The 15279-nt window shown below is 43.0% G+C and overlaps 2 protein-coding genes across 3 annotated transcripts; one reads left to right on the plus strand and one right to left on the minus strand.

The window, feature by feature from the left end:
- Positions 1-4700: 4700 nt before the first annotated feature.
- On the plus strand, positions 4701-5829 carry LOC120686682. Of its 2 annotated transcripts, none has more exons than XM_039968894.1 (3): positions 4701-5001; positions 5175-5209; positions 5369-5829. In XM_039968894.1, exons 1-3 carry the CDS (start codon positions 4878-4880, stop codon positions 5495-5497), a joined length of 288 nt encoding a protein of 95 aa, XP_039824828.1. In that variant the 5' UTR covers positions 4701-4877; the 3' UTR covers positions 5498-5829. The 2 variants fall into 2 exon arrangements, with proteins under 2 accessions (XP_039824828.1, XP_039824827.1); XM_039968893.1 differs by having other exon boundaries at positions 4720-5014; positions 5369-5824.
- Positions 5830-6015: 186 nt separating this feature from the next.
- On the minus strand, positions 6016-9861 carry LOC120684918 (protein NRT1/ PTR FAMILY 1.2-like). Its single transcript, XM_039966781.1, has 4 exons — positions 9780-9861; positions 9244-9461; positions 7031-7581; positions 6016-6920 (listed from the first exon to the last, which is right to left on the minus strand). The coding sequence occupies exons 1-4, from the start codon at positions 9859-9861 to the stop codon at positions 6041-6043; spliced, it is 1731 nt and encodes a 576-aa protein (XP_039822715.1). The 3' UTR covers positions 6016-6040.
- Between the last annotated feature and the right edge of the window lie 5418 nt (positions 9862-15279).

Below are 15279 nucleotides of genomic sequence, written 5' to 3' on the forward strand. Positions count from 1 at the left end.
TTTAAAATCTGTCTACATTTTAATCTAGGAAAAAGATTAGAATAAATGGCCCATAAATGTTCTGGTAATTTGGTTCAGTGGCTAGGCTTGAGTTTTGGATATGTTGATCCTCGTATTGTTAGAAGGACCTGGTAAAAATATGAATCCAGTTTGAAATTACTCACTTCCTTAAATAGTAAAAATTCCTAGATCTACTAGTGAATTACATATATTAATGCTGGTAGGTGTAGATATGGTTTAGCTCTAAAATTTTTCTTGGATGAACATGTTGCTGAACTCTTGCTGACCTATAAGTTTGAGAAATTTTTGATCTAGTTTGCTATATATTCTGTTTAATGCTTGTTAGATGAACTTAATTCATGGTATATAGTTTTTGTGTGTGGAAAAATCTAGGTTTATTTCTAGAACTTTTGTTTTAGTCATGTAACCATGCCTGCAAAGGTTGAGCTCCATTTACTGAGTATTTCTACAGTTATAAATCATACTTGTGATATCATGCATAGAATTGTCTGATCATGATCTTTGGACAACTTCTTAGTTAGTATGAGTATGCTCTGTAGTAAAATTTTGACATGCAGTACTGCTCATCTTGTATCTCAAATGAATATGCAAGTTCATAAATAGTTTAATTCATAAGTAAATGATCTAGTGGAAATAAATGCTAATATTTTTACTGAAGCATTTTTAAGATTAGTTCTAGCTCTGATAAATTTTTGGTACACAAAAACCATAAGAAACTCTCTGTAGAATGTAACTTAGCTATGCACATGCTTGTATTGTTAATTTGGTTACTACTGTTATATGTTCAGTTAAATCATGGAAAAATTACAATAAGAAGAATATCATTTTTATTACTTTCTGTAAAATTTTGAGCTCCAGAAACTTTAGCAATCAATCTGTATAAATTGTGGTTGATATCAACATACTAGGATTTAATCATTTTTCATGCTTACATGTGTTACTGTTTTTGCTTGAAATTTTTACTGTAGACTATATTTGAAGTCTGGTACATTGTGTAAAAAATTGAGCATCAGCACTTTCTTAATTTGCTCTGAATAAAAAAATTGATTAATTTAGGTGTATTTTTACTTATTTACTATGCTCTGTACATTGCACAACAAAATCTAAAACTTTTACAGTAACATGAACACCAGATTTGGAACAACCAGCAAAATTTTGAGAATCAATACTTGCATGGTTAGTTCTATATAAATAGATCTTTGTTTTAGTAGTGGCTGCGTATTTCATTTTTCATGTTTAATTGACTACACTAAATGAGCTGAAATTTATTCAGTAAACACTTTTTTCAGAGAAGTACCTTGTGTAAAATTTTCAACATCAGAAACTATGTATAACACCAGTTATGAACATCACATTGTTTCTCTAATATTAATTAGGACAAGTATATTTTCTGCACATTGATAAAATAGAAAAACATCAAACCCTTGCTTTATGAGTTAACTAAGATAAACAACAACTCAATAAATGATTGCCCAAGAATATATAAATAAGAAACCTTATAACTAAAAATTGTTCTTTATTGTATTACAACTTTATAGTGAAATATCCAAAGTAAATGGATTCTAAACACAACTCATGAACATGCATTTGCATATAGATACGGATATTCTCATCGACTGAACGAATGAATTGCTGCCGGAGAGAAGGATTATTGTGAAGCTCAAGCCAATCTAACTGAATTGCTAACTGATATTGCTGAAGACCCGAATCAATGTACGAAAGAGCCCAAGGCTACTTTTGACTGTGCCCAAGAAGGCAAGCCCCGGTGGATAACCCATTATTTTCCATGTTATATTCATCTAACTATTCGTATATGTTGTAATAGTTTTATTTGTGCATTTATGTTTTCTTAGGCGTTGATCGAAAACCTTCGATGCATGATCCCTAGGTACCTATGTTTGTTATCCGGATCTTTTTATCGACTAGTTGCCCCGCTAACTAGGAATGGTAGAAGTCGAGAGATTTCCTGCCTTTCGCGAGATTATAGGAATTGACTGACTTTAATTCTTGCTTGAAATATAAGGACAACGGGCGGGGTTGTGTAGTTGTGATACCCCACTGGTGTAGTCGAAAATGATTAAGGTCGCGGTGTGTGGCTCATTTCATTAAGCGTTTGAACATACTAGCCACATATCGAGAAATATGGAAATCGGTAAGTTTAAGTACCTGATTGGACCGCCAAGTGGAACGACCATTCACCCTCATTGTAGAAGTAGAATTTAATTTTTTGTCGCGACGTAAGGGTGCAGAGTGGTCGGACTCTGTAGTCGGGGAGGGTGACCCGGATCCACAGATTGGAAAGAAAGAGGAAAAGTAGCATGAGCGAAAGCGAAGTCGATCCCCATGCATGTGCGTTAGGTTCCCCTGGCCAGGTTGAAATTCGATTCGGAATCATCCGCCTCTCACAGCATGAGATTGCTTAACGTTTTCGGTCACATAGAGTAACAAGTGGAACATGATGATGATAATACTGCCGGTTGATTAAATGGTTGCTCTACCATGTTTCTGTAGAGTTAGATGCAAACTTAGAATGATTAATTCAACTAGAATAAGGCAGAGTTAAAATCTAAAAATAAGGATCAACTCTTAGTGGCGTTTTTGGCAAAACAAAACCCCACAAACCAAAAAGCCTTGCATGTCTAGTTATCGGACTATGGTATATCCGGTGACGGATAAGTCTTGCTAAGTATTAGTATACTCGGCCTTGCTTGTGGCACTATTTTCAGGTACTAACTTCGAGGATTTGATTGCGAGTCTGACTTGGCCGTGTACTTTGCCTCCGGTTTGGTCTGTTGAGTGGGATGGCCCTTCAGTTGATGCTGATCATCCTCCTACTGAGTGACGTGTTTCGTACGGGCTTTATCGATGTGTCACGTGTTTCACTAGATGTCCTTTATTGCTTCCGCTAAGACTATGACACTTGAATAATTTGAGTAGTTGGAACTCAATAGTACTTTACTATTCTGAACATGGTTTTGTAATAAATTTACTTTCCGCTGCAAACTCTGAGATGTATGAGATGATCTGTGTTGTAATCTCTGAGCTCACCTTCGTGTGGGTGTTGTTTGTGCGATCCTGGAAGAGCGTGGCTTTTATCGAGGTTTCACTCGAGGAACTACCGGTGCATGCCGATTTGGGTCGGAGTTGCCTAGCAACGAAGATTAGTGCACCCAGGCCCAGTTAGTTTGGGTGGTTCCGCCATAGAGGGCCGGCCTCGGCGGCGGGGGCTGGGTAGTGGAAAGAGTAGAGAGAAGTTGTGCGCACCTTTTGGTGCTAGGAATCGAGGTCGGGGTGGCCGGGAAGTAGCTCGTCGGTGGCGAGGAGCGCAGGTTGGGCTCGGTCGACACCGGCGAGGGGGCTCCGGTGGTCCTAGGCATCGGCTTCTGAGCTCCCTAGCACCACCAGGCGACAAGGAAGGCAAGGAAGGGGTCGATTGAGGCAATGCGGGGTGGAGGAGGCGTCTCCACGGCGAGCTCGAGCTCACCGGAGCTAATGGCGGCGGCAGAGAGGGAAATGGAGGGGAAACACGCGCGACTCGGCCTGGGATCCCTTTTATAGGGTGGAGAGCTTAAAGGCGAAGGACTGTGGCTCCTGGGGAAGGGCCATTCGGACCTGGGCGAACCAGCGGCGAGGTGTCGGCGCCAGGGGGTCCAGCGGCGGTGTGGCGAGCGGAGAAGGAGCCAGGGAGGTCGATGTGGGGGCGCGAGGTTTGGGGCCACTTGGCCGCCCAGGTGGCGCCCCAGGGCCGCTGCCCCGGCGTCGCCAGTGCATGGCGCCGAGCAGAGAGGAGGGGAGAGAGGAGGGGGAGCTAGGGGCTGATTTGCAATTTCCAAAAAATCAAATGACTGAACTGAAAACTAAAATGTTGTCCCTCTTCCTGGACTCAAATGAAAAACTTTTGAATACCATGTTTGTTAAGGTTTTCAATATCTACAACTTTTGTTTCAGGCACTTTTTCATTTGAGCTAAGGTTTGCAAACAATTTTAAATATTCCATCTTGCATAAAAGGGCTTCAAATTTGAGGTTGATTTAAATAGAAAATGGCTGAAATCTATTTGAGCACATGTCATTTAGTGTGCTGGTTTTCAGCCACAATTATTTTTGTATCTAGTTTGGGAATTGATTTAAATGTGATTACTTTTGAATTTGATCCCTTTACTTGCATTACTTATAATGGGGATTTGAATTTAAATTCAAATCTGTTGCCTCCCACAATTAATTACTCTCACTACTATGGTCTAATTAAATTGAGTTGGCTCATTTAGACATTATAAACACCTAGGGTGTCACAAATTTGTAGTAGTGATAAGGGATGCAGTATTACATTATGGGATTTCCTTATGTCTAGCGCATGAGACTCCTGTTTGCACTTGAATTTAGTTCGTCCGCATGCTCAAGTTTCGCACAAAATATCTAGCGCATGAGACTCAACCCATCCTTTTTGACACGGGAATATGATCAAGTGCAATCACTAGTTCTGCTCAATGACTCGGAAACCACAGTGCCTTTTGTTTTTTGCACTCACTTTTCCATGGTGCTTGCATGATGGCCCCACTAGCTCTTGTTGTCCCTTGTTCCCGCTGTAGACAAGGAGTACGCTAGCTTAAAGAACCGGAGCAATCAGTCACTCCACTAAGGGATTGTTCCTTTTGCTTTCACTGAGGGAGTAGCATATTAGCACCCCACTAGCACTTGACTGCACATTCAGAAACCATAGAGGCAAAGTGCTCATTATCTCCACCGTACCTTTTTGCTTTCCCGTATTATATCGGGAGTTTGGGAACACCTACCATCCGAAGATTAGACAACGGGGCACTGCTCTTCAGCTATATAAACCTGGATATACAATGTTTCGATGGAGTGTTCAAGTAATGGAAAGGCTAGAGAGGATCAGGGGAAGAAGCAAGAAGATGAATTCCAAGATAGTAGGCAGGACTTCATTGCTTGTTCTTCTTCTCATTGTTCTGTTAGGGCTTTTGGTATGCACCGAAGGTTGGCTTCCCTGTCGCACCATGTTTTTTTCATCTGATTTTCTATGAAATATTTCAACTTTCTGTAGCTTCCATTTGTACCACATAGAGAGAAAGAGGCAAAAATTCAGTAATTTGGTTTGCTAACATTATTCATTCCATTTCCATGGCGGTTTTCGCAGGAGGAAAGGAGATAGCGAACGAAAAGGCTCACAAGGTATGAACTGAATATACCATTGAACAGTAGAACACTAGCAAAGTTCTAAGGAGAACTTGTTTAGAGCTAAAAGGTTGTTTCCTACACCTACAAATTCATATAAGACATTTGGCTCTATTAGCACATAAGGATGTTTTTATGTGTGGTTTATTGATCCAGGTGCATCCCAGTGCTGCTTCTGAAAACCGAGCAATTGGTTCTAGAGACATGGTTAAGACAAACGACTACGGACGCTACGACCCGAGTCCGGCATTTTCCAAGCCTCGCTTCAAGCTTATACCTAACTGACTGACTGCTAGTTTGCTTTGTGGAGTGATGTTATATACTTTTCACAAGCATATAACATCACTCCATATATCTACTGAGCGACGTGAAACTTGTTAACAATAATATATATTACATAGATAGATGGCATATGTGGAGTGATGTTAGATGCTTGTGAAAAGTATATATGGATCATAGATGGATCCCAGACATAGTCGTGTGTACTACAATATAGGTAACTTGTGTAATATCGATGGCCTCAGTGCCTCTACTGAATATACTCTGCTGACTGCTTGTTCTAGTGTAGACAGTTGTCAGTGCTTCAGTTTGGTGAAACGTTATGATGTTGAATCTTTGATCCCGGCTTCCCAAGGCATAGTTATTTGGGTTTTTGTTCATTCAGAACACCAAGTTACAACTATGTAGACGGACGGACCCTTTATTTAGAATATGAATAATCCTATTGGTCACAAACTCACAACTCACAACAAACAACATATTGTTGGAGTGCTTTTATTGCAGCCCGACAATACCAACGTTTTCTTGTTGGAACAAGCACTTGCCGAGCTAGCCTCGAAACTGTAAGGTTTCTTCAGCTTCGCCATCAGTACCCACTTCCAGTGTCATGTTCTGCGTTGTTTCATTGAAAACGTAAGCGCAAAAGAAGAAGTAGACCAGGTCCACGGCGCCAAGAACTGCGAGTAATCGGTAGTAGCAGTCATAGCAACCCATGTTCAGGTCGTCGGAGATCCACGGGGCCACGCTATCCCCGCTGGTGACCACGTTCACGAACTTGAGGATCACGGTCCCCATGATGCTCGCAACCCCGCCGCCGAAGAAAAGCAGCGCCAACACGAAGCTACCCATGGACTTGGGGAGCACCGCGTAGTAGAACTCGATTTGCGCGATGTCGTTGCCGAACCCATCCGCGAGCCCCATGAGCACGTACTGGGGTGCCAACCACATGGATGACATGCACAGTGCTCCATGCCTCGCCGTCGCCTCCCTCCTGCGAGCCTCCACTGCCGATGCCACTGCCATGGACACCACGGTCAGGAACAGGCCGATGCCCATGCGCTGTTTCAGCGTGAGCACGCGTTGCCGCCCCGTGACCCTCCTGAGCAGAGGGAGTATGTAGGAGTCATAGCATCCTGACCACACCGTGAAGGTCATGATCTCAAAGATTGAGATGGACGCTGCTGGTATCTGGAATCGCGTTGTGCCGATATGACGGTCCATGGTGGCTGCTTGCAGAACCCCGAATGAGGAGCTCTGCAGCAGGAACGTCATCACCATGGCTGACCACATGGGCATGACGCTCAAAGCTGCCCTGAGGTTCTCTACTTGCTCCACTGTGCAGGTGCACCGTGAGGTCGTGTTGCCAGATTCTTCGTTGTTTGTGCTGCTGCCGACTCGGGTCCTCACCATGCAAGTTTTGTTCAGAAACCTGAATAGCATTATTTGTAGGGGGTAGAAGTGAGTTAAAACACTAAACAAAATTGTTATGTGAAGCTATGTGATGTTATTTAGGTGCTGCCTATACAGGTAACCAATCACCTCATTTTTTCTGATGGGACCAACTGCGTTGAACCTGGTAAGCTGTGGAACTGGACACCATAATTTGCCTCTGGCAGCTCAAGGTCACGGTTCTTGACAGCCGCGACAGCCACCTTCAGTAAGCCAGCCCACATTCCTGTCTGGGGCTTTACCTTCACGTAGAATGGTGCCACCGCCAGGTTAAGGAGTGTGGCAGACGCCATGATGGCAGCCGGCACCATGAACCCAACCATCCAGCCCATCTTGTCTTGGAAGTACACAAGCACAGTAACGGCCACGATCTGCGAGAACCCCACGGATACGTAGTACCAGCTGAACAAGCCCCGGAGAGCACGATCCTTCCTTGCGTTGTCCCAGTGTGCAATCTGATCCTCAGCAAAGGCCAGGCAACACGGGCGGACGCCGCTTGCTCCAAGTGCCATGAAACCAAGAGATGCATACAGCACGAATAGCTGAACCGGAGTAGATGAAGTGCAGCCTGGGTCTGGATGGGTGCATTCCGGCGGTGTCAAGCGTGGAATCACTGATGTCAAGCATAATAGAATAGTCCCCTGTGTGGAACACGAAAAAGAATAATCAAATGCACGCGACTTTGCAGTTTGTAACAATGATAAATATCTTTTTTATTTTAACTACTCCATCCATTATAAATTATAGTTCTAGAGATACATAGTTTTTACTTAAATAGTTTATGATTTTTGCTATGGTATTCCGATTACCTCACTGGAAATATTTAAAATGGTAAAAGAATTAATCAAGGACAAAAGGATATAAATGTTTAATTAGTTAAAGGAAAACATAGGGGCTGCTGAGAGTTCCATCCTTGCTCCCCGTCATCAAGCCAGTCATCGTTGGAATAGTTCAGGCATCAGATGGTTCATCTGCAGGTTTATCTTTATTTTGACGAACTCGCATGTCGGCAGATTATTTAGTGCCAAATAACTTTGTATGTACTACTAAAAGAACACGAGTAACAGCGTTCTGCAAACATGCTAATAGCAGGAGGACAAGGTCGTTTCAATGGCCCTGCTGCGTTTGGAGCGAAGTAATTGATACAAAACATCAGACGGCCTCGTTCGGTTCGCGCGCTAGGATTCTAGCACGCTTCTTTTAGTCTCCGCATGAAAGACCAAATAAAGTCTATTTGTAAAACCTTCTCAGGGATGGATATAACTTTTTGCGACAAATCTAATGACAGTAATTAATCGACGATTAGGTACAGTGATGCTACAGTAAACATCCTCAAATCGCGCGGTCAAAGGCCTCATTAGAATCTTCAAGATTCCTAGCGCGGGGGTTCTGAAGTTGGTTTTGTAAACTGATTATATTTGGCACCGTAATTAGCGGTCAAAGTGTTACTATTTTCTAGCATAACACAAACCAAACAGGGCCATAAAAAATATGGAACTGTCACATCCTATTTGAATATGCTATCTACAATGCAACTATATACTACCTTTCTTAAATAAAATGGACCTACCATGTTTCAACTTAATATGTTAAATTCGTTATCGCATTCTACAAATTTCGACACATCACTTGTCATCAAGATACGTTGAAAATCAATGTAATTACCACTTCCTAGAATAAATTGGACCATATCACGTTTCATTAAATGCAATTCACATGGCACTATATCAGGTATCAAGCGTTAAATCTCTATCTCTAGTTTTTCTATAGTTTTTCCTTCATCCATCAATCGGAATCCTAATCAGAGTCCGGACAAATCAATTAGAATCCGAAGCGGAATACGGACAATCAATGCTTCGCACAATCACGGTGTCTGCAAATGGTTGACGGTATTACATAGGTCTGTTATATTACCCATAGCAATGCAAGGGTGGTATGCTAGTTATATCACAATACTTGTCCACCTGTGGCGATCGAGTTATATATGTTTCTTTACAATTTCATCACGTTAACCATGTTAGAGTTGCATACACATTTTTGTTCACCTGACGATAGTTGTTGGTTTTCATACAGGTCATTTTAAATCTCGTTAGAGTAATTGTAACGATAGATAATGCTAGGGTAATCAAATCTCTTACAATTTTTCTTATTTATCCCACTTTCCAGAATAAAAGTTAGCCATAAATATACTAAGTATATTCATCTATTAACTCTTAAGAAGTAATAATATATCAGCAGATCTAACTAGATGGACGGTCATTAGCGAGTAGAGATGGGAGTAAGGCACCGTTCCGTGCTCCTACGATTGTGCAGGAGAAAAGACTGAGTGTAACCATGAGGAAGCGACCCAATAGTGCGTCGGACACAATGGCTCCGCAGACTGGCAAGAAATTTGCGGCTGCAATGTACACGAAGATGATGATGGCACTGCTTGCAGTGCTGAGGTGATACTTTGCTGTGAGGTAGATGATAAGATTTGCTCCAACAGATGCGCTGACAATCCGTTCAGATACTTCATTGGCTGAAAACAAAGGTGAAATTCTATTAGCAACATTGCTTGCTTTTTCTTGTGTCACTGCAACATGTGGGAAGAAATTTCTGACACTCAATGTGTTTCCATTCAAACGGAGGCATAGGTTTTGAAAGCATCAGCTGTAAAGGGGGAAACAGAATGTTTTCATACTGATTTTCCTGATCGATGCATGTTTAACTGTAACCACGCAAAAATATGAAAGGGTAGAATTTGTTAGGGTATTTAACAAGCTGATCATCATGGACACTATAAGTGTCTCATCAGATTTATTTGCAAGGGTATAAATTCTTAGGCCAAGGACATTACCAATGATGACTGGAATCAGTCGCAGGCCTTTCTTCCCCAGGAGGTGTGCTTGCTGTTGTTCCTCGTGAGCGCCTTCATCCATCGTCTCCAAAACTCTGTAGAACCTGAAGGACCACCACGCTGGGAAGAATAATGTGCTACACAGGTTTTTCAGACTATCTTGCCCCGCAGAACGCAGAGTACAGTCATATTATCTTTTATGGGAAGCGAGGACATGTATTAATAGAGGTGCCATTTGTCCTTGCACCTCTTTGGCTGCACACGGCTTGCCTTTGAAGCTATTAAAATCAGTGATAACTGTCCCGGAAAACATGGAATGTAAAGATCTTAAAATTCAAGATAAGCAGGAAGAATATCACTAAGATTTTTGCATTAGATTCATATATCTTCGATGATGTTGTTGCTCGTTTTACATGGAAAAAATATGGCAAAATCCCATCACATATTACTATTACTGATTGGAGAATCATTGAAGCTATAAGATAAGTCCTTCGAATTCTCACAAAAACAGAAACAACTAGCATTCATTTATATTATACTAGATCCGTGCCCGTGTGTTGCAACGGATAGTAAAAATATTTTTAGAATTATAAACAGAGTATCAGAAACACATGATATTTGAATCTCTATTGATATCCTCAGGCATCTAAATGTTTGTACATGTTAGCCTATTAACTTTGACTTTGACAATATTCATCCACCAAATACTAGACTCTTCTTTATCTAAATCCTTTCCCAAGCATTATGTCATATCTGTCCTACCCAACGAACTGGCATGAGCAAACCGTCGTACTTGGTGAGTGTTCGCACCCAAAAGTGGCACGACTGGAAGAACCCATCAGACCGGTTTGGTCAAGTTGCTCAAAAGGCAAAACGGATTTCACCATTACGTAGATATCGTTGAGGCGATCAAAATTCTTATATGGAACGTCCGATTTGGGCTTCGAATGAGAGAGTTATGACTTCGGGAAGACTTCACCCAGATCGGACCGGGCATACTGGTTGGCTAGGGCGGTCAGACTGGTCTAAATAGCCTAGTCTGAGTTAGGAGTTGTATGTTGATATGAAATTAATTAGGGATTCGACTCCTAGTGGGGCAAGACCTCCCCTCCCTATAAATATAAAGGGCCATGACCGATTGAGGACATTCAATCGATCAGACAACCTATCTTTTACCATTTTTACCTCCTCAAACCCTAACTTTTCGAACACCAAACTATTGTTCCTCTTGCGTCTCTATCGAGTTCGAAGGCATTCTGGGTGGCATGCCAACCTTGGAGCAATCCTAGCTCCACGAGCACCGACGGGGTCCTTCCCGAGCTCATGGTTTTGGGTTTTCACAGTCTCCCTTGAAGAACCGGCCTAACCCGTCCGTTCAACCAGACTGAGTAGTCAGCGCAAAGGAGCTGTAGGTGATGATCATTTTGACGATCTATCGAGCGTTCTAGAGCATTTGAGTGTGGGACCAGAATTTGCATCAACACACTTTTTGGCAACTCGGCTGGGGACGAAGGATCTTGGTTCTAAAACCGATCTAATCTATTCGAGCAAGATGAGTGGCACAAGCAACCTCGACAAGGACAACATCATCTCCACGTTTATCGAGGAGCTTAGTGAGGAGGAGCGCCAAGATTACTTGTAGGCCACAGAGCACTTCAATGGACAATTCTTGAAGGGATTCAAGAAGGATAAAAAAGGCCAGGTTATGAAGGTTTAAGACTTCGTGATGCCCTCCTTCATGCTCAAGAATAAGGAAGTCGAGGTAACAAGCAATGTAAGGACTTCATCTTCCAACTTGCTTAACCAAAAGATTGTTGATATACAAAAGTCCATGAATGATTTGCATACTAAGCTAAAAACTCAATTAGACATCTCGAAGAAAGGCATATCTGCAGATGATAATTGTTCTTTCTGAATCGCTAGTTGATTGGCCACGCCAGCATCTACACAACAACCACCATATGACATCAAGATGAGCTACTGTGCGGGGCAAACACTACCACTGCAAGCGTCATAGCCGAGCACGACTGGACCGATCGGACTGGTCCAATAGACAAATCAGACCAGTGCATCGGTGGTCAACCCAGTGATGTCTGCACCGATTGCGTCTACTCCTTATTTGGCAGCCCCTAGCCATAACAATGAGTTGACAAATTATGTGCCACCTTTTCCTCCACAGGAATCTGGTTTTCCTTACAAACCAATTCTTGGTGGTGTGCATGGAAATCCTTTTGGGCGTGCACCTATGAGTTTGGTTCAAATGATGGCACAAGATGATCCCATAACACATCGTCTTATTTCCGTAGCACAAGCATCTACAAGTGGTAGATTCGAAGCCGACCTTGCTAGGTTTTACGGGAATCTGGCTAGTATGATGAAAGCCAAACTCAGTGTGGATATATGTAGTTTTGGATTATACAAAAAGCCATATCCTGCTGAATTTTATTTGATTTCTAATCCTACTAGTTGGTGTGTTCCTGACTTTGTGAAATTTAGTGGTGATGATAATAGAACTCTATTGACGCTTGCTAGAGACCGTTTTTAAGCATCAATTTGATCAAAAAATCATGAGAGTTTGCAATTCTTACACACATCTTTATCTAAAATGAGGCCAAAACCCACAATGCCTCTAGAAAATATGCAACATTGCAAATTGAGCTAAAATGCAGGTTACAAGCTATCGGTGTTTTACCGTCGGTCTGCCTAGGGATACCCTTAGGTAGAAAGATGATCGTGGGATATCACCGAGATCAAGAACACGATGGTACAAGCAACAGAAGGATTAGACAAGTTTGGGCTGCAGATGTTGTGTAATACCCTACGTCCTATGTGGTTCATATTGCCTAGGACGTGTAGAGAGGAAGCCTCTATGTGTTGAAGGTCTTAGCTAATGCCTAGATCTCTAAATGAATGAGAGGGGGTCCCTGCCGGCCCTTATATAGACTGGAAGAGCATGGTTACATGGATACCCTAAGTCGGTGCAGACTTACGAATCTATCCAAATACTACTCGGGTGGTTCTCTACACCTCCAACTAGTTTTAAAGTTACCACGACTAGTTACAAGTCGCACGAATACAAGTCGTGATACATATTATACATGACCCTTATTCGTGCCACGTCAGGTACCCTGTGGCCTCGGGTCTGACAAGCCCCTAAGCTCTTCATGGCTGAGTAGTCGCCAGTCTTCGAGTACGTCCTTCAAATCTTGCGTCAAGGCCATGAGGTGCTCCTGCCCGAGTGTTCTTGATGTTCTTCAAAATCTTGTGTGCGTGTATGGGGTGCGATAGGTATTCACATTCCATATGGAGTAACCCCCGAGCCTTGGGTTGAGTCGAAGAGTCATGCTCAGGGTCAATTTTGAATTCAAGAGTTCAACCATTTCTACTTTCCAAAATTATTTTTGAAAAATAGATCCCTGATGACACGTACCTAGCAGCCCTCGAGCCTTGTTTCCAAATTCTCCAATTTGGAGAGGAGGGTCTAAGAATATCGTGGCATGCTTGGTTTCCTGTTTAATTTTGAAATGCCTCTTTTTTGGGAATGATTCACTGAAAAAATGACTAATTGAATAATCCACCCCTGATGGACTGGCAGAATTGTCGTTGTCGCTGCCGATGACTATTGTTTCGACTTCACAGGATTTACCCTTTCTACCACTCGGTGGACTATTTAGTCCAACCAGTGAGCTAGGGTTTCTTTCACTCTTCTCTTCACTTTCGCTGCTGGCATTTCAAGATCTGCACCTTTGCTCTTGTCCGCCTCTTCCTTCCGAGCCCCCTAGTCCAAGGTCTCATAGCCGAGTAGGAGATGGCTAGCAAGAGGGGTGTTGATGGCTGTTAAGTCCAAAATATATGCCGTCAACTCCTGCATAAAAATATAAAGAATAAACATCAACATTAGTGGTAGGAGTTATTACTAACAAATTCAACGAGTGTTGGCGAATTGTTGATTGCAGGGACACAAGTCGGAAATAACATGAAAACATGTAGAGAATGCAGAAGAAATACACAGAAGATCCTGTCCTGCGTCTCACTTACAAGGATGGCCAACAAACTAGACAAAATGGGCGCGCCAAGCAATATGCACCCTGTGGATAAGATTAGGGGCCACCTATCAGTGTCTCATAAGAAGATAAGGATGAGGGGCCGCCGTGTGGGGCCGATCGACCCCTAGGGTCGGCCGAACCTGGACAACCTCCCGTCCAAGTGCATTTCGACGTGGCGTGCCCCCTACCCTACCTAATCACCTTCCATATGTGCGTGAGGCAGGAACCGACCTCCAACACTATAAAAGGCCCCCCCTCTCCATTCTCAAGACCCCACACCGTGATCCTCTGTTCTGGCAAGATCGTTGTAGCTTTTCGACGAAATTGCCTCCGGCGCAATGGGGTTGGCTAGGTGGCTATCAAAGCCGCCCGAGCCATTGGCAATGCAAACCCACAAGACGAAGACGAAGGTGGCGCCTTGAGGAAATGCCATGGTGCTGAAAGTGAAAGTGGCCATGGAATGCGCTGATGAACTCACCGATTCACCTACCTGGTGCGCCACCTGTCGGTGTTTACCGCCAAGCCTGCTCAGGGATACCCTTAGCCATAGGATTATAGGTAGGGATCGACTGCTCTGGATCTCGATGGTGCAAGGAACACAAAGATTTAGATAGGTTCGAGCCACAAGATACGTAATACCCTACGTCCTGTGTGGTTGCTTGTATTGTCTTAGGTAATGATGTGTTTTGAGGGGGTCCCTGCCCGCCCTTATATATTCGGGGGGATAGGGTTATATGGAAAGTCCTAGCCGAGTACAGCTGGAGCCCTACTACAACATGGTCGGGTAGTTCCCTTGTACTGCAGCTAGTTCTACGCCTATTTGTGTAGTTACAAGAGAGGTAAGGTATATCTATGAGCTATCCATTACTCTAGAACATTCTATGCCTATGAGCAGTCCCGCTGCCCCAGGTCTGACAAAGCCTGATATGATAGGATAAGATAATGGCCAATGATGACCGTCTGACAGAGGAGACTCTAAAACACTTCTAAACTATCGGGCTAGCCTCTCTAGACTAAACCTTGCTTCTAACTAGTTATCGGGAACCTAGAGCTTACTTCGGCGGCTGGAAGAGGAAGGACTTCAGAAAGGGGTGAGAGGGGAGTCCAACGGCAACCTACGACTACTGCTATGAAAACACCCGAACATGGTGGACTACAAGAGATGGACAGGGCTGTCACCATCTGCCGCCTACCACAACGGTTCTATTGGGTGGAACATACTTTCTAGCTAACACTGAGCTCAGACACCACGTCCGTACTCGGTGTTAGAATTTCTCTTGACGCGCAAAAAAGAGAAATCCACCTCAACCTAGAGAACTAACTTGAGCCTCCCTAGTCTAGGTGAGAAAACCCACAAGGTAAGATCTCGATAAACAAGAAAGGTACAAAGCCTAAGCTAGAGGAATTATGTCTGCACACAAGTAAGATAACTTTGAAAGATAAATAAATGCAGA

The sequence above is a fragment of the Panicum virgatum genome, chromosome 8N, assembly GCF_016808335.1.
Source record: "Panicum virgatum strain AP13 chromosome 8N, P.virgatum_v5, whole genome shotgun sequence".
In the NCBI taxonomy this organism is placed as follows: domain Eukaryota; kingdom Viridiplantae; phylum Streptophyta; class Magnoliopsida; order Poales; family Poaceae; genus Panicum; species Panicum virgatum.